This window comes from Fulmarus glacialis, unplaced genomic scaffold (genome assembly GCF_000690835.1).
Source record: "Fulmarus glacialis isolate BGI_N327 unplaced genomic scaffold, ASM69083v1 scaffold15702, whole genome shotgun sequence".
In the NCBI taxonomy this organism is placed as follows: Eukaryota; Metazoa; Chordata; class Aves; order Procellariiformes; family Procellariidae; genus Fulmarus; species Fulmarus glacialis.
This window is the reverse complement of record NW_009197312.1, coordinates 1-19,111: the sequence shown is the minus strand read 5'-3', so window position 1 is coordinate 19,111 and position 19,111 is coordinate 1. Positions and strand designations below refer to the sequence as shown.

At 36.0% G+C, this 19,111-nt stretch overlaps 1 protein-coding gene across 1 annotated transcript; it reads right to left on the bottom strand.

Annotated features, from left to right (window-relative positions):
• Positions 1-6,355: 6,355 nt before the first annotated feature.
• LOC104072897 (chromosome unknown open reading frame, human C4orf29) lies at positions 6,356-17,804 on the bottom strand. The gene is made up of 9 exons (XM_009572497.1): positions 17,730-17,804; positions 17,556-17,640; positions 16,715-16,742; positions 14,269-14,407; positions 12,628-12,717; positions 11,812-11,913; positions 10,106-10,484; positions 7,805-7,967; positions 6,356-6,773 (listed from the first exon to the last, which is right to left on the bottom strand). The coding sequence occupies exons 2-9, from the start codon at positions 17,614-17,616 to the stop codon at positions 6,722-6,724; spliced, it is 1,014 nt and encodes a 337-aa protein (XP_009570792.1). The 5' UTR covers positions 17,617-17,640; positions 17,730-17,804; the 3' UTR covers positions 6,356-6,721.
• Between the last annotated feature and the right edge of the window lie 1,307 nt (positions 17,805-19,111).

Genomic DNA, 19,111 nt, shown 5'->3' with positions numbered 1-19,111 from the left:
TTAAGGTGAGGGCACGGCTCGGTTTTGAAAACCTAACTAGAATCAGTGATAATTTTTTTTTTTTTAAATATAAAGTCTACTTTGAAACTGGCTGCTGGAATGGAAGGCCGAGATGAAGCACAGGTGAAGACGGCAGGCAGAGCAGGAAAGCGCAAGATACAGCAGCTGCTGTGTTCTGCTCTCTATGACAGGCACACATAGGTCTTTCCCATAGTTGTACAATACGGCGAGGGTCTCAAAATACAGGAGGAAGAATGAATGCGTTTTGTTGAAGCAAAGTGGACTTCTCTGTTTTGCTTCCAGCAGCACAGCCTAGAGAACGTGTTCAACTGGCACATGAGAACACACGTGGGTCCAAGTAGCAAGGGAATCGCGCATCGTTTAAGCATGGCAACAGACATGTACCTTCGCTGTCACACCACATCTCCTTTACCTTTCTACTTTCTGCCAAAGTCCTTCCAGAAATCGTCTTGCAATAGCACGTGTGCACTCGTGCCACGCTTGCTGGCTTCGTTAGGAGGTTATACCCGCACTTCTGCCATCGTGTTATCCCAGAAGCACTGTGGTCACAGAAAGAGGAAAGCCACTGCAGCATGAAATTAATTACCCCTTTCCCTCTTTGCAACCTCCTAGTGCTCCCATAATTCTTGGTTACACCTTAAGACACCCTTTCCTTTCCAATTTCTTGCGTTCAGTCTCTCAAGCAACAGATGTAGGGCTTGGCACTGTTTTACTCCCTTTCTTACAAAATGTCCTCCGAAAAATAGCCAACATCTCTTTAATGAACTAAGCAAATTCTTAAGTAGGCTTTTATAAAGCTAGTAAAATATTTTTTAAAATAGTGTCACAAGTAACCAAATTTCCAGTGTTCTGCAGCAGCAAAATACATTGTTTGGGGTAACATTATTCTCTGCTTTAATGAGATTGTACATAGTTTTACCTCTTCATCAGAAAAAAACCCACAAACCCACCGAAAACCCAACAAACCCCCACCAGAGCTCACGCTTCTTCAGGCACCGAGGCATTTCTAGGATTATTCTGGAACTGTGGGTACAGCAGCAGCTCAAAAGAACAGAGGCCATCTTCTACAACACCAAGCACTTCAACTGTCCCGACCCACAGAAGTGGCTTGTGGACGTCTTCCTCCCAAGCAGAGGGCCATTTAGTCAGGTGTGATGAGATCAGGTCACCTGGTGGAGGCCCAGGTCTACCTCAAAGAAAAAAAACCCCAGGTGCTTGCTGCTTTGTTCACGGTATTTGGAAATTAATGACCTTTTGTGGTAAAGGCTCGAAATTAAAACATCTACCACAATTATGATGCTACTATAAGCAAACCACATAAAGACTTTAATGCATGTCTCTGTAACTGCAGATTTAAGCTCCAAACATTGGTAGTAAGGGAGGAGTTTCTCTTTTCATAATTAGAAAAAAAAATTACTATTGCTTCTAAGTACCCTTTGTACAAAAAGTGACACATGTATTCTTTCTTCATTTAAAATTTATACCAAGAAAGAGAAAAAAAGGTAGTAAGATTAAAATTAAAGCAAATCTTCAAACTCTTAGAAGCATTTTTCTTTGCAACTAAGAACTTAATTTTTTCAGATGCAATAAATTTACTGATCAAGGACAGTCCAATTGCATATTGCAGTGACAAATTTATTTGAAATGGAGGAAAGCATTCTTACTGAATAATTTTGACAGGGAAAAAGGGCAGTATCTGTATATGTTTACATCGACACGAAAACAGGACTATCAGTCACGCTACCCATTCAAAACAATTTTCACATCTTTTATTTGGTTTCCCAAACTCAGAAGCTAAGCAGAGGTTAGGGTGATATGAAAGTACAGAGGCCCTACCTAAGTCACTGGTAAGAAGGGGATTAACCTCCTGTTTCGTCTTTTTCTTGTACAAGTGTTAGAAGATAAGGAAGCAGATGTGCAGGCTAGCAGGGACGTCAGGAACACTGCAATACTGCAGCACAGGAACCTGAACAGACCAGGAAAAAAGCAGGAAACTGATTAAGAGTTAACTACAGGGGCGCAAAAAAACAGTAAAGGTGACCAGTAACATGGCAGCTTGCGAAGTTTTTGTACGTACTTGTTTTGCTAACTTTGTGGTAGTAGGCGGCTTACTATATACTTTATTGGATGGACTGGGCCTGAAGAATACATAAAAAGCTTTTACAGTTGCCCAAGACTCATCCTTAACTCTTTGTCCACTTTGTATCACCCCTCTTGTTACTGTCTAGCAGGGCAAGTCAGGCTTCCTTGGCAAAACTCACAGCACTTTTTCCTTTAAGAGCACAGTATTTAAAATACTCGTATTTGAAAAAGAGGCTGATTTACACTAGATGAAACCAAGAGAATAACAATCCTTACAAGCTACTTTACATTTTAAAGCTTATGTTTTATCTTGTGTAGAAGCATCCAAGCGTACCAGGAAACACTGCAAATTACAGGATTACATAATATAGTAGCATTTTACTCATGTAATAGTTTTTCATGAGGAATTACATGCCTACAGACTATACAAACCTCCTTTCAATACTGCATAACTTATCATTACAGCCAAGCTGACAGAGAACCTGACAGCTTAAGATAAAGAAACTTCCCTGCCCAACCAACCGTAATTAAGAGCAACATTTCAAAAAAAGCGACACAAGACAGAAACAATTAAGATAAATTTAAAAAAAATGTTAACTGTCTCAAAATGTTAGCAGCTACCAAGCAAAAATAGCATTCCAAGGATCCAAGGATTTTCACTTTCTAATCTACTATTTAAAGAGTATCTATATACATGCATATGACAGTCCAGTAAGAAAAAGCAACAAGACTCCATTCCTTCATATAATGGTATCTTTTTGCAGACTTTCTAGAGTAATACAACACAAGTGATGTATCCTTGCTAAAAAAAATTGCTGAGCAGTCACTTTTGAGGAGGATGTTTTTTGGACTTGGGGAAAAAAAATTAACAAAAAGCTCCATTTGACAATGGTTAGACGCATTCTTTTCTAGATGGTGATCAGCACTCGTGCCAGGAGAGAAACGTGTAAAAAAACCTAAAAAAAATTACCTGGGTTACTCATGGATAACACTCCAGACCTAACCTCTCACTCTGTCCTGAGCCTTTCCTTTCAACTGTAGACAAAATGCACTACCTGCTCTGTTCGTCCTTCTCATGTTTTGTCAGTCTTAGTATTAGTATGCAGAGGTGTTACCACAGCTTTCACTTTTCAGACAGCGTAACTGAGCACCAAAATAAAATCGATTGCATCTTAGTTGCTGGGTACAACTGGCGGGCTTCAGTCAGAATGAGTGCTCCAATTCCACAGAGTAAGCCACAACAATTTTCCAAGACTTTTTTGGGTTTTTTGCATATAAACATCAAGACTCAAAGATGCACCTGCCAGTAACATTTACAACTATCTGTTCAAAGCAGCCTTTCAGCTAGCATGCGATATTCCCATTGATATGACAGACTGCTGCAGATGATTAAATAGCCCCCTCGTCTCCCGGCAGCAGCACTCCAAAACTCTACCACTACCTTCCCACCTTGCAAGAGCAAACATCAACAGCAAGGGTGATTTTTTCAATTAACTGCTGGACAGTCCTACAATATGCTCTGAGTTTATTACGGTACAACACACCCTTGCTTGGAGCACAGCAGCAAGCAGGAAGAAGTTGTAGAGATTTTACACCCTTTTAAAAGTAGAAGGGATTTTAAGTAAGTCTGGGAAATTCTAGCACAATGAACCCACTGAAAAGATAAGTACAAAATCGGAATCACAATGGTATCTTAATTAGGTGATACAAGGTTATTTTCTTTACTAGGTACTGCATGTTGAAAAACATGAAAGCAGTATCACTGTTTGTTATGTGAAGCTTTTATCTTGTACTGTAGATTAACTACTCTTGTGCTACAGTACTAGTAGGAATAAAAAGGATTACAGGATGACGGTGAGATGCATTTTGAATTCCTGTTAACAAGAAAGAAAAAAACTCACACCTAACTGTTTTTTTAGGATTTTTATTGAAAAACATTAAAACCAAAAAATGACCAAGGCCAGTTTTACAATAAATTTAAGACATACAGAATGGCTTACCTGCAGGAACCTTATTCCAATATTTTTCCCATGCAATTCCTGGATTAAAATCACATTCTCATTTAACATCAAAATGGATTATTGATAATGCTTTCTTAGTATTTAACCTTAAAATCTGGTTTAAAAAGTCAATTTTCCAAAGGTTAAAAACATTTTTACGGCAAGATTGCCCCCTTCACAGACCAGCTACTAGCTTCCTGTGTCTGATAACTGGCAGAAATAGACCAGAGCTAATTTTTCCTTTCTGTTACTCTAACCTGAGAAATTTCTTAAACGCTTCTTACTGGGCTTTCGTATTTGGCAACATTACTTTAGTTACATAGCAAAGTGTGATTTCTCATTCTTGTCAGAGACTAATCTTTCACTACTTATCCCAAAAGACACTCTCACAAACAGGAGTTACATTAGCATAAATCTGCTTCTGTGAATAGTATGCCCTTTTGGCAAGTTAAACCTTGTTAGTAATATCATCAGAACACTAACCTCAGGATGTCAAGTTCCCATCAGTTGTGTAATTCTTAGTATTGTGCGCTTTGAAAATATTTACTTTGGCATGTTATACTTTGTAGCGAAGTTGATTTTTTTTGTGCTTACTCCCCGCCTTACGAAATCTGTCTTTTCTCTCTTCCATTTATTCAAGCCCTTTCCCTTGCCACCAGTTATCTCCCTTTCTCATAGCTGCAACAGAAACAGGACATAAAACACACAAATACATTTAAAATGTGAGATCTAAAAAAGTTGGTGAACAGCAGACAATGGTCTTGTAAAACACTCTTAATTGATGAATGAGCTTGTAAAACATAAACCCCATAAATCTTTTAGTATAGTAGTCAAGCCTTCAATTTTAAATTTGTAGGCTTACTTATATTTGATTTCAAACTTTCCAACATTCAGTGTTTTACTATATTTAAATGTGCTAGTCCCTTCACACTTGCTCCCAATATATATAAAACCAACACTGTCTAAAGAAATTATGAAAAAACACTTGAAACCAGCAATTTAACTTCCAAGAGAATATAACTTCTTTTGCATTTTCAGTAAATTTGTATGTTAAATAATTTGGGTTATTACAAATTGTTGCACTTCAGTTTTACCTGAACTTATCTGATTTTCAAGTGAACTATGATTTCTTTCCAGTTACTAGTTCTGTTTGCCAGACTAAAATTCAAGAGAATATATAAACTGAGCTTTGCTTCATACTCTGCCTATTAAAAACCACTATGCTAACCATGGAGATCAATGAAGTGCTTGATTTGAAAGGTGTAGAAGTCACATATCCCAAGAAATGCTGGATTTTTCTGTTTGTTTCTGTGTAACTCTGGACTATACTGTACTAAAATTAATATTGAAGTGTTTTCAACTTCTCTGCAAACTAGCTTTAAAAGAATGTTACAGGAGATTACCACAAAATAAGATGTGAATAGATACCATATACAGCTGATGCATGACAACCTTTTATTCTACTATAATTTGTTGGCATTTTTGATCCCAAAAGAAGAAACAACAGACTTTGGATTTTCTTAAATGCGTTCATAATCCCGATCTTTTTATTTTCCATCCAATTAAAAAAAGTGTTGAAAAATAAGGAGCTAACCTAACTGTTTTGATAACCCTTAGTCTCACATACATTTTTAATATTATACAGTGAAACTCTATTTTGCGTATCAGCACTGAGTGCACTTTAAAAAGGACCTCTGTTGAAATATTTCCAACAGGTCTTTATAGCACCATATAATCTGCTGTTGATTTAACTGCTTAGAATCAGACTCTTTGTGCCACTGCTTCTAAAGAAAAATGATTACATTTTTATTTCCTCTAGCAGTCTAAAAAAACAATCTAGAAGAAAAAGTTTATGTTATCCAACTGAATGCATGTAAACAATTAATTACTAGACACTCCACTTTCACTTATTCCAGTTTTGGGAAACCAATCAATGAATTGATACATGATTCTTCTGGAATGGCACGGTTTAATTCAGTGGCAGAAAAATCTCATGGACGCATTGAATGAAAATGTCTCTCTCTCACTCTTCACTGAATTTTCAAAGTCTTTTTTTGCAACATTTGATGCTGCCCCTTCTATTACAGCTCATTTTCAATTCATAATAGAGAAAATCAGTGACAAACACAAGAGACCGAGCGCTGGCAAAGCCATAGTACAACACAATAGGAACAGCAAAGGGACGAGGAAGCAAGAGGAAACCAAGGTACCTGGAACAAACTAGAAATACAGCAAACACAAGAATGCATCTTAGCCCTACAGCAAATTTTACATTCTTTCAATACTTAGATTGGTCTGTTTTCAACTGATACACAATTCAGAATTTATTCAGAATTAAAGGAATACACAATGTAATTAAACATGAAGTACATGAACCACTCATGCACTAACAAATGCTGCCATTGTTTTTCCACTGGTAAAGCTGAAGCAAGTGTGTCAGATTGGCATTTGGTTGAAATGAAAGTAATGCTGGTACTTTACCATTTTTGATAATTGTTACCTACAACAGTCAAAGTCAGTGACCATCTACTCAATGTTGCAAAAGGCTTCTTTTCCAAATATGAGTTCCAGTAAACAGAAGTACAAATGAGATCAGTTTGAATACATTATGCAGATTTTTAGACTGCGTATTTCTGAAGAAAGCGGTCAAACGCATCATAAATTGCTTGCCTAAAACAAGGAGAAAAGATCATTTGTATAATTTGGGAAAGGGCAGATATAAGTGCTGTATTTCCATATATTTACAAATACATTTACAAAGCTATCATCACAATTTCAAAACAGCATTCAATAAAAATGTGGTATTAGGTAGTCTTTTCTCCTTCACGTATTTCGGGATCTCTCACTTCAATCCAGTAATATATTTATGTTTCAGGAATGAGTGGGACTGTTTACCAACTTTAATATGAGGGCAAATGGTAATGGACTAGGAGTTTTCTACTCAAACATGTCAGGAAATGGATCAGAGACACATGCATAATTTATAATTTTTGAGCAACTGTCATAAAATAAGTTTTAAAGTTTTAAATAGCAATAAGCTAGTGGTTAGCATACTTTGGCCCAGTATATTGCTATTGCTTTTTGTTGTTGCTTAGACTTCCTAAATGGGACGTACAGTCTTACTAATTCCTTACATTTTAAAATTAACAGCACAAGTATTTAACTTATTAAAACTAAGGAACTGCATTTATATAACTGATTTATATAACTGTCTTCAGAAAGTCAACGCCTAGTATTACTAAGGCAAGAATTCATGCAAGTACTACTCATTTGCAGTCAAGCTTATATTTTAATTCTCATCTTCAACTGCATGGTTTTTTTAATTCTCAGAAGACAACATTTGCAAAAAGACAACAGCTGCGCAATACGACATAAGCAGTCACTGCTTAAAAAATATTTTCTAGTGTCCAGTGAACAAACTAACTAAAAGCTTTTGTAGGAAAACAAGAGTGAGAAGGATCATTCTCTTGCCATTGGCTTACTGAACAATCCGAGCTTGCTGCACCTCATCTTTGCTCATAAAATGGAAATGCTGACATTCTCTTTAAATTATTTCAGATACGATAACTTGTTCTTCAAAGCAATATTTGGTATTTGTTGCTTTAGAGTAATTATAGACTTGCTTTTAGAAGAAAAATTATGTGTCTCAAAATTATGGTTTTAAGCTCTCAACTATTTTTAAACTTTCCTGTTTACCTTACCTAAAAAGTCCTTGTTTGAAGAGGTAGGCACTGACATGACCTCCATCCAGATACCTAATTTCACATCCGGGCCAGATTTCTTGAAGACTGCGCACCCCAGTTCGAGGAATATACGCATCCTCCTTAGCTTGTACAACTATGATTAAACTTGGGTCAACTGGAACTAAAGAAAAACAAATCAAAATTGAATTCATCTAAGGTAAGAAATAGAAACACGTCAGCTGAAATTTCTATTGTAAAACTGCTCTCTATTTCTAAAAAAATTAAAATTATTCTAATCTTTAATAAAATTATATTTTCTAAAGTCTCCAGCAGAATTTACCTGGTTTTTGACATTACAGTAGTGAGGCCATCAGTAGAAAAACAAACTAATCAATCCCCTTCCCTCCCCTAAAGCAGAAAACTTCACAAGTCTTTGAGGAATGATAGGACAATTGTCTTCCCTCTTATCAACAACTCTACAGCATTCAGGTCAGTTCCCTGAGATCTCTTTTTTTCAGCGAAAAGAACTAGTAGACACCTGAAATTCAATAGAGTAGAAGCTTCGTATAATTTTTTCCCCCAAGGAGAGGAAAAGAGACAACTTTTCATACGAGAAGTCAAAGTGCAGTATATGTTCACTTTCTTTTCTGTTTCCTACATGTTTTGGTTGCAACATAAAAATCCCTACATGTTGTTATATATATTTATTACTCATAACCAGAATTGCACCAATCAGATTACTGACTAGCAGGAATAATACCAAAATGATGTTGAGAAAAATAACACCAAAATGATGTTAAACACAGAACAGTCCTCTCTTCACAAAGAATATATGTGGTTTGGTAAAGAGTGAGCAGCCAAGATCTTTGACAATGGGGTGTCACAAATAATTTAGACCCCCTCCTTTCATATATACTAGATCATGTATAGGGGATATGTAATGCTAAGATAGATTCTAGTCTTCCATTCAATTTTCCATGAAATCTTAACGTTAGGCTGATTTTCTGAAGCTTCTTTCTAGACACACTCCAAGGATACCCTGGCAGGGGATGCAATGTCTCCCAAAGCGTGAAGAGACCTGCGAGACAATTGATACGAAGGACCACATCACTTTTACAAGTGCATTAGGATGACAGATCTTCTTAAGTTCCAAGAAAGGTCAATGCTTTAGCTAAGTGATATCTGGATAAGTGTCTAGATAAACAAGAATGTCTGTACTTAGAATAAAGTTTACAGGTTTTTTTCTGTCTGCTGAAATAACTGTTTAGCTTTAAGGAAAGCACTTCACTGGTATTTGTCACAAAACATCCCCAGCTAGCAGTGATCTGGGACATTGTCCAAGAAATCTATGCTAGTGTAGAAAACTTTGGATTTTTTTTTTTAACATTTACCAGTGGAGTACTGAATGCCAGAATTAAAAAATGAGGTTGCACAGCGTCTCAGAATCAAGAATGTTTTGACATTCAAAGACAACTGTGCCAGAAACCTGTCTGAATTCAAAGTATGTTCTAGGACATGTTGAGAGTCCTCTGTGGGTATGTGCACAGTTGAACCACTTTGTCTGAACAGACTGCCACAAAAGCCATTCCAAGTCCCCACTCCAGCAAAACCCTTTCAATAACTCTAGGATGAAATCACTCGTTTGCATTGCCTGCAAGTGGGCTGTTGAAAGGGATTTGTCCTAGACGCCAAGAAACCCAGGTTCATCAGATTTAAGGCTTGCTGGGCTACAGCTCCCTCTATATGCTACGCCTGTCTTGGGAAACAGTACATTCACCAGACTGCATCGTCCCAGAAGGACCTCTGTGAATTTTAGTGGTCACACTTGTCTAAAAGTATCATTCAAGCTTGGTTCTCAGCTATGTAGGCTACTTTCTATCTGAAGTCAATATCGGATTTCTGCTTTGTGAGATTTACTCGAATCTGCTTGAAAAACCTTATTAGCAGATTAATTAGAACTACATAGTACTCACATCACACAGATGCTTTGTTCTTTTAAATATGCACTAAATATGTTCTTTTAAATATGCACTAAATCATATCTGAAAATAGCCACAGCAAGGCAGAGAAAAAATGAGCAAAGATACTGAAAGGCAAATTTTTAATTCACTTTATCATTAGTTGGCCATTAAGAAGAAACAGAAAAACAATTAGGAAATGGAGTGGTAAATAGATGCTACTGAATAACATGGAAGATATTTTCATATTTCAGCTAAGGTGCCAGCAGGTTTACAAAATGGAGAATGAAGAAAATACCTTTCCTTCCATCGTATTTTATTCAGTTTTCCAAACTGCACGTTAGAACAAATAAATACATACCTGAGAAGTTAGCCACATGGGTACATTCATCCATTACTCCTTTCATGAACCTTAAGGATTCTCTCTGTAAAGTGTCACTCTTTCTTCTTTTATTTATCCTGTATTCTTGTAGGCTGGTTAAGTTTTTATTGCTACTGCTACTGGTTGAAAATGTTTGATTTATGCACTGCATTTTAGGAGCATCTTGTATTAAGAGTCTTTCTGATGAGGCACTTAGAGTACTTTTATTTGTGGTAAAGCTGTGAACAGCTTCTTTAGATACAGTCTTGTTTGAGGAACTAAGGTCGAACATTCTGGAAGTCATGTCCAGATCCTCCAGACTGTCCACACTGTCAGGGAAGTTTTTAACAAAGTCTTGTCCCATCTTGAAAGAATCCGTCTAAACAAAGACAACAGGTCATTTATTAAGGGTTTCTCCTTTAAACCAGTTGGTTAATCTTATTTTTAAGATCAAGTCAATATGAAAAAAAAAGATAGAAACAGCACTGCTTACAGTACTTGTTATTTTCAGCCTGCATGTCACTCAATTAAATCCTCATCATCATAACCTCTTGATAATTTCATTCTACATTTCTGTCAGCTTAAAAAATGCAGGAAGTACTTATATATGGTAGCTTATGATACAAACATTTGTTTTTAATTCTATATTAAACTCTCAATTTATAATTGCAGTCGTTTAAGCTTAAATTTCTGGGCAATAAACATATGTGACCAGGTCTAATGTTAGGTTTTGGGCTGAAAAATCTACTGTCTCTAAATACTAGGAAGACACAAACGGAACATCTTGAAATGTTTCTTCTTTTCATTTTGTCTGCTCCATCAGTGTTCCTGGAGTGTATTTTACTTAAAAATGGCAAGCACCTAAGTAACTATCTCCACTCCAGCCCCTCTTCTCCTGTCGTAGAGATATTGGGAAATGGACTGTCACAAAGCAAAGAATCTTAGGAAAAAACTTATTTATCAGAATTGGCTAGAAGACAGTGTTGCAGCATATAAGCAATTCTCAGAAAGTTACCCCTCCAATCTAAATTCCCCTTGGGAAGAGTCTTTCAACCCCAGTCAAAAAGAGTCAAGAAGAAAGCAAAAAAAAAAAATGGAGACAATAAATGATATTTCGTAAGGTGCAAGAAGCTAATTACGAAAGCTCTACCTCATATTTATCTCAACCTCCTGTGCAATAAAAGTCTAAAGCTGAGGGAGGGCTAGCATCACACATAGAAACAGAAATATAGAGACCTAGCACTCTAAACAAACTAGAAAAGTAACTTAATGTTGCTACGTATTAAAAATATTCTACAGCATTGAATATTTGGAAGCTATTGCTTCAAAGGGCAATAAATCATGTTTTTATATTTACACGCCAGGCTATTGGTTTTCCAGACTATAAAGCCAGTTATTGGGAAATATTATCTACAGTTTCAATGTTTTGATTAAATTCATTTTATGTTGCAGATTACACTAAGTGTGGTCACAGAAAAAACTTGTAGTAAGGGCTATACTTAACACACATTATACAACCAAAATAGTAGCTTCTGTTTTTCAGAAGGTTTCCTTCAAAGATTAAATCTATCAAAAGCGTAAGGAAAACAGGCAAACATGTTTTAGCTAACAATTGGCTACTTCTACTGCAAGTAAAATGAAGTTATATTATTTGTTAGATTTGCACATGTAAATATTAGCAAATAGGGAAAATAAACTATACTTACTCCACAGTATTCAAGCATTTGAATGATTTCTTCTTCATAAACAGTTTGCGTAAAATACTGTTTCTCTAGCTCTCTCCAGTTCACTGCCTTGCTCAACACACCCTGAGATCATAAACACAAGCGTCCAGTACACAAGTAAAACCCAGAAATCATTCTAAAATAACGATATACAGAGAAAATGGATCTGTTCCTCTCTGTGACTTGATTTTTCCAGCGGAATTCTGCCCAAGTTTCCAGATAACCCTTAGAATTACTGTAACCAAAGCATAAGCACATATTATAGCACAGGACATGGAAACCCACCTTCCTTTAAAAAACAAACAAACAAAAAAAAAGGAGAAAGAAGGCAGAAAGCAGTCCCACTTGGGGTTTACACACATCTAGACTGGGCTAAACCAATGGTGGGTGTCAAAGCCAACCTATTAATTGACCTACCCCGGCAGCAGTAGTGAAAACAGGTACCCCTATGGTAGTAGCAGCATTATTACCCAACTATTTAAGCCAGGCTTTGAGCAGAAGAAAACATGTTTTCATGGCTTGCTTCCTCACCTTCCCACATTCAAACCAGGACTCTAATCATTGTCCCACAAATCAGACCCTAATTTGGTACATGACCACTGAAGTAGCTCAAAGCTACCTTCCTTATCATGTGTTGTATATCCTGAGCAGGAGGGGTGGGTTTTGCCACTAGTCACTAATAGAGGCCGAAGGGTGATGAAATGCCCTAACTGAAAAGGTGAATATGGCCAACCCAAACCTTTTAACTTACATACCTGATTACACTCTAGTATATTAACAAAAATATATGTTAATTACCGTAGTAAAGACTGCAGAAGCTGTTGACCAGGAAAGACACGGAATCAATGGCAATGGTTTAGGCCAGTTTGTCACTGCCAGTGAAGCCATCTAGAATCAAAGGCACTTATTACATATTTCAATATTGAATTCACAATATGGTCAAAAGAACTCTCTCACCTTCTATTTATTTGTTTATACAGTATCAAACAAATACACAGTGCTAAAGCAGTTAAGGATATACTTTCACCTGTTTAGAAGGTACAGCCTGTTCTTCAGTGATTTCCCTAACAATAAACATTGCCCTGGATAGGACTAATTTCAAGGCTGAATGGGTTGTTGTAAGAATTCCCAATGGAGTATTTATCCTGACCTTTTAGTTGTGAAAAACATCTATAAAGCCTTTTCATCAAGCTCTTGCAAGCTTATTTCAAGGCAAAATGGAGGCAATCTACGAGAAGGACTATTTAACATTTTATACTTTCTAAATTTGTATACTGGAAACAAAATGCGGAGGAGTACCAGAAGTCCTATAAGTAAGTCAGGCCTAGCCAAAAATGTATCTTCCTGGACTAAGAAAAAAAAATTTCAAAGGACTTTCCAAACTCACTCTCTCAGATCTTGCCTCCTTCTATACCCATGCTGTATATGACCATTGGTATAGGATACAGTACTCCATAACTCCAGTTATTCCCATAGCATTTGCACAGCATTTGAAGAGTCCTGCACGGTTAGTGGTGCATATACCAGTTTGAGAATTCCAACCCAACTTACAAATAAGACAGGGAAGACATGTTTAACACAAAAGTTGTTGTTTCAGCAGGGTGATACTTATGTAAATCAAAGGTGTTTTGTACATTTACAACATTTAAAGTTACAAAATTGTGCTTTGGGGGAAAATTATTTTCCTTTCAGTAGACACTACCATTACCAACATTATTTCTTAGCTCCTAACAACAAACAAACAAGGATCAGCAAAACAGAGGTATGTTGTTTTAACAAGCTTTGTACCTATGTCTCACAGAGCAATGATTATCTGTAGAGACACAAGCAGTAATATTTTAACTGTGTGTTAGTCTTTCAAGCATCTTACTAATACACTGCTGTTTTAGTTTGATTATGCACAATGTCATACACAAAATATTATCCACCTCACCACAGAAACCTCTGATCAATACCAATGATCGGGGAAAAAAAGGTGAGTTGAGAACATAACCAACACCAGAAGTCACCTCAATTACAACATGCTTACAAAGAGGAGGCATTTCACACAATGCATTCAAAGACAAAAGTTTAAGCAAGAAGAATGGAGGAAAAGAGGGAGAACTAGCAACTGATCAGTACAGACCTTCTTTCAGAAAACATTTCTTACCCCCCTCCTTGTGGAAAAAAAACGTAATTATGTCAGAAACTTATATTCTTAGTAAGCCTGTCGGGAGATGGCTGACAAAGGGCTCTATGATTTGTCAGTACTTATTGAGGATTATACCTATTCAGCACCACAGAACATGAGAATTGCCAACAATTTGTTTCTCATGACTCTAAATGTTTATTTTAAAGTACTTCTGAGAGGAACACTATAAAACAAATTATTTCTGTATGCTAAATGATCAAATGAGAAGTTAAAACAAAAATTACTGAACAGGAAATATAAAAGCTTACATGTCCTCCCATGGATATTCCAGTCATCCCTAGCGGTCCATAGCCTTCTCTCTCTAGCCAGTGCAAAAGAGCTGCCGATTCTAGAACAAGAGCTCCTCCCATCACAAACAGGTCCGAGACATTTTTTAAACATGACCGTCTTTTCTCCCCAGAAAAGGAAAATATAGGATTTATTTTCTAAGATTAGATTTTGACAGTTCTCATCATTCTATACATACTTTCATACAAAGCCTGATCACAATCCCTGAGAATTTTGGAGCTGAACTCCTGTTAATTGTCTGGCACTTGTACTTTTTCATCTAAATGAGGACTAGAAATAGACACCTGCTAAGCTTCTAATGTAATATCACTGACAGCCTGGTCTTCTAGAAACAGTAATACCAACATCAGAATCTCATTAGTAGTAATCTTCTAGTAAAGTTATAATGGATCTTTTAGAAATAGAATCAAAGTGATACAGTCCTGGACATACACTATCTCATTTGCAGAAACAATCCTTTTTTTTTTTTTTTTTTTTTCTTATTTACCTGTTTTACATCATTGAAAAATTGCACACAACATTTGAAGAGCAATCAGTATGTCAGCTTTGGAAGCACTCATCAGTGTCACTCTAAGACTGAAATTGTAAAGTGGGAAGTTTGTCACGGTACTGAGAAATTCATGTAGTGTACTTCAAAGCATTAAAACACAGCAGAAACAAAAAAAAGTAGAAAGCTATTCAGCTGAACCATCAGAGGAACTCTAAAAAGTGGGAAAAAAAAAAGTATTTTACAGAGTAATTAATACACCTCTAATTTGGGGAGGGGGACTGTGTATTTTCAGTATTGCACAGTCAGGTTATAAAAGGCTACTGGCCTCTTCTGCCAGCATACAGTCACATTTGAGACACTCTGAAGCACAAGGACAAAGCTTACTGTGCAAGCCACAGGAGAATGAACATAGCTGCTGCAGACCAGTATTTATAGGCTAATGTAATTCTTTCCTACAGCTTTGTTATGAGATTCCTCAGCCCTCTCCAGCTGCTCTATTTATTAAACACTGTTACTAGCACATTAACTAAAACCACTGCCACTGCTTTGTAACCTTGTATCGAAGAATGACAATTACTGGTTGGGGCATTAGACTGAGCACTCCCCTTTCAAAGAATCCTGCCCTAATCACGCATATACTAAGCTGTCAAGCTGGACAACTGAGAACAGAGTTAGACATATCCTCGCCAAAATATTTAATTTATTCTTCTGCATCAGATCCCAAATAACTGGAAAAAAAACCACCAATGGATGTATTCCAGCACACACTCTCTCCTGTCACTTTCTTACAATCTTACACTTCTAAATGCAATAATAAATATACAGATGTTTAAGCAGTTCTCCTATCACAAAAGCAATTTTACAACAATCATCTTAGTTGGTAAATGTAATTCACTTTCTTTAAAAAAGTGGTTCTTATGTCAAAATAAATAAAATTCAGCATCTGCTTTGAAAAAAAAACCTAGAAACTATTTTTGAATTCAAATTTTCTCCTTAAAAGTAATTTTTAAAAGCTTTTGGATTTGGAAGACCAAATACTGGAATCTAAATAAAATATAGAAAATCTAAAATGCTGTAGTGTGAGACACTGTTCCTGGTGACGTCCTAATAGAATGGACATGTTTAAAAATAAATCACCTTCTATGCATCTTCTACTCATGTTAAATGTCCAACTTAGGATTAAAACACCGACTCATATTTGGACTTTAAGAAATATTAGTTAAGAAATATTAGGAATCCGACTAAAACCACAGCTTTGCCTCAGACACATATCCTGTTGAATTCTGTTTATACTCCAGTGGTTTGGAAAATGTGAAAAGCAAAAAAACAGGACTGCCTAATTAGGCTGCTAAATTCACATTTATGAAACTGAGGGAGCAAGTCCTGTAAAATACTGAATATTGCATAGTTTCCACTGACTAACAAACAAGCAACACCAGATTTATTTACATGTCTGACTGCAAATCCTTAAAATATCTTGGAGAAGCAAAATCTTAGCAATTATAACAGGAAAATACACTATCTGACCAAAGATTATTCACAGTTGACTGAAATATAATTGCAGCATTTGTACATGCACAGTTGTGAATCAGGAAAATAAACCGGTTCTTGCTTGCAATCACACAACTTGCTTGCGTCTCACTCTATACTGTAAGTTCATCTTGTGCAAACTTTCCTGATCACTGTGATCTCTTAACACCAAAAATGACAAAGCAGTCTAGCAAAGGGTAGACAATTTCACATTAGCAGGTTACAAGTAGTCCATGCTTGGATTTTTTTTTTTCTTAATAAGCTGTCCGTGCTTGGGATTTATTTTTCTTAATAAGTTATCAAAGTTTATACTACTTTGAGCTTCTTGAGAAAAAAAAAAAGTGGTATTTCAAAAAGACAGTAATGAATGTAACAGTAATACTTACAATTGATCCTTAGGTTTTCTACAGCCATGTAGAAGACTCAAGTTAAAGAAAGTAAAAAAATTCTATATAAAAAATGGCAATTAAAACAAAAAATAAAGTAAAATAAAATAAAATAAATCACATATATAAATAGCATGGATTAATTAAAATTTGGAACTTAAATTCCAAATGTTTAACTGGAACTAAATCAAGTTAAATGCAGTCTGATGATGTAGTTTGCAACATAAGATTTTACTTTTTTCAGATATATGGTAGGAAAAAATTGTAACCAGAGATCGTATTTAATAAAACAGAGTAACAGTGTTATAGAAGTTACTGATGAGTTGATGACAGGACAGAACTTAACTTTTTTTTAAAAAACAATACTTAAATGGTAGCGGTAAGTTTCTCAAAAGTACCTGAGGTACCAAAGGGTTGCATTTGAGAAGGGAAGACAGGAGAGGCAACTTTCTTTTGTGTCATTAATACATCCAGAGGTCACACAGTATGATGTAGAATGAATGCATAGTTTTCACTCTGTCATGGTCAAAGAATCCTATCAGTACTTCGATCAGTACACAGATTCATATCAGAACTTCTACTCTAATGACTACAGTAAGAAGCTGTAGAAGACATTTTCAAAAAAATCAGAAAAGCGGTACTTGGTGTAAAAGTAGCATATTATAACAACTGTGTTCCACATTGTGTTTCATGCAATGGTCATACTTCGCTCTTTGCTTCTCTCCACTGAAAAGTCCACTGGAAATTGATCCACAAAGCAGATATTATACCAGTGTGGTAAGTCCTCTACCTTCTGGAGAGAACGTTAAGAATAACCATCGTGCTTTCCACAAAAGGATATAATAAGGATTTTCTAGCAACAGGGAAGCCATACAAGCTTCTTTAATCATCGGGCGTGCCATTAACGTCCGTCTCCTCCAGAAGTGCTAAAGATAAGATGTTCAAACATATATTAAGATAAAATCTGATTATTTAATTTCTTGATAACAATCAATTTTGCATTTTACATACTCACATGATCTCCAGTGCCTGCTAAATGAATGCACACAGGTCTGTGCTTACTATTCCATCTTCTGGGTATGATAAACTGAAATCTATGAGAAGCAAACACCTATTTTAGCAAAGTAAGTGTATCTATTTACAAGCTGTGCCAGAGAAATTATTCTGGGGAAAAAAAAAAAAAAAGAGAAAGGAAAAGACAGAATAAAGTATTTTCGTAACCCATGCAAACTGCCAGCGATTCAGCAATATCATTTTTCATAAACACATCCAGCAAAGAAAGGAATCCGAAAGTAGGACAGAATAAATGCCAAACAAGAACAGGAGCCAAGCTGAAAGATCATGTTCCTAAAAAAGACCACTGCCTCATCATCACAATTTAAATTTTGTGGAGTGGAGAAATGGAACTTCAGATGAAGAGCAGCCTAAACAAGAATGACTAGCTCTCCTAGGCAGCATTGCTATTTTTCTCCTTGAGGGCAGAACAGGTGAAATTGAAGATTAAGATGAGCAATATACTTAAATTAAAAAAAAAAATCAAAACCCCAACATAAAAACCATGGAAGTATTCTATACACCCAACATCAACCACTTAATGTCTTCTGCTGCTACTCAAGTTATTTACAGTCTAACTACTGGGAAAAAAAAAAATCACTTCTGAGCCACTAGTATTTCCCCACAAGATGGAGCACTGTTACCTACAACAGAGTTACACTTCAGAAAAAAATATTCACACAATACACGACGATCTTAAGGGAAATTTGTAGAGCATTTCAAAACTGCAACAATACTGTCCAATTAACAATTAGCATAACTTGACTACAAACTGCAAGAGAACATAGATAAGGAAACAATCAGTATAGTATATTTTCCAGTATGGTACTAATTAGTCCAATAATGTTAAGAGACAGTTTCTTTCTCTAACCAATGGAGAGGTGGAAGAGAACTGATATTTTGACTATCAAACTTTTTCTGACATTCCTTAGTGTTACATGTTTAAGTACACATAAAAACACCAACCAGTAATATTGATAAAATTGACAATGCCAGTATCAACTTGAGCTAACAAACTTTTATGTTTAACATTTAAGTTATTAAACAAAGCTTGGAAAAAAAATTCCATCATGAAAGTTTAGCTCAAAACTAAAACCAAACAGAAATTATGCTCCCCTGTCAAACCCACTCCTCAACTGCAAAGAAGTCTTAGTGTGAAACCAGCAAAAATGCCATTAGCTATCTCCTGACTATTAGGAATCACACAGCTTTCTGTGAGGATGCTTTTTTTTTTGGCTTGCCAAGTAAGAAAGGCACCAGATTCTCTTGCTACAATTAAATGAACTTACTACTTCAATACACATACAATATTTTTGTATTCATAGAATCACAGAATAGTTTGGG

What these genes read in the sequence shown, in the direction of transcription:
- LOC104072897 (XM_009572497.1), bottom strand. Translation starts at nt 17,616, where the DNA reads ATGGCACGCCCGATGATTAAAGAAGCTTGTATGGCTTCCCTGTTGCTA. An exon ending in CTTCTGCAGTCTTTACTACG is followed by an intron (nt 11,914 to 12,627) that starts GTAATTAACATA and finishes TTATGATCTCAG; the next exon opens with GGTGTGTTGAGCAAGGCAGT. An exon ending in CCATGTGGCTAACTTCTCAG is followed by an intron (nt 7,968 to 10,105) that starts GTATGTATTTAT and finishes GTTTTTCTTTAG; the next exon opens with TTCCAGTTGACCCAAGTTTA.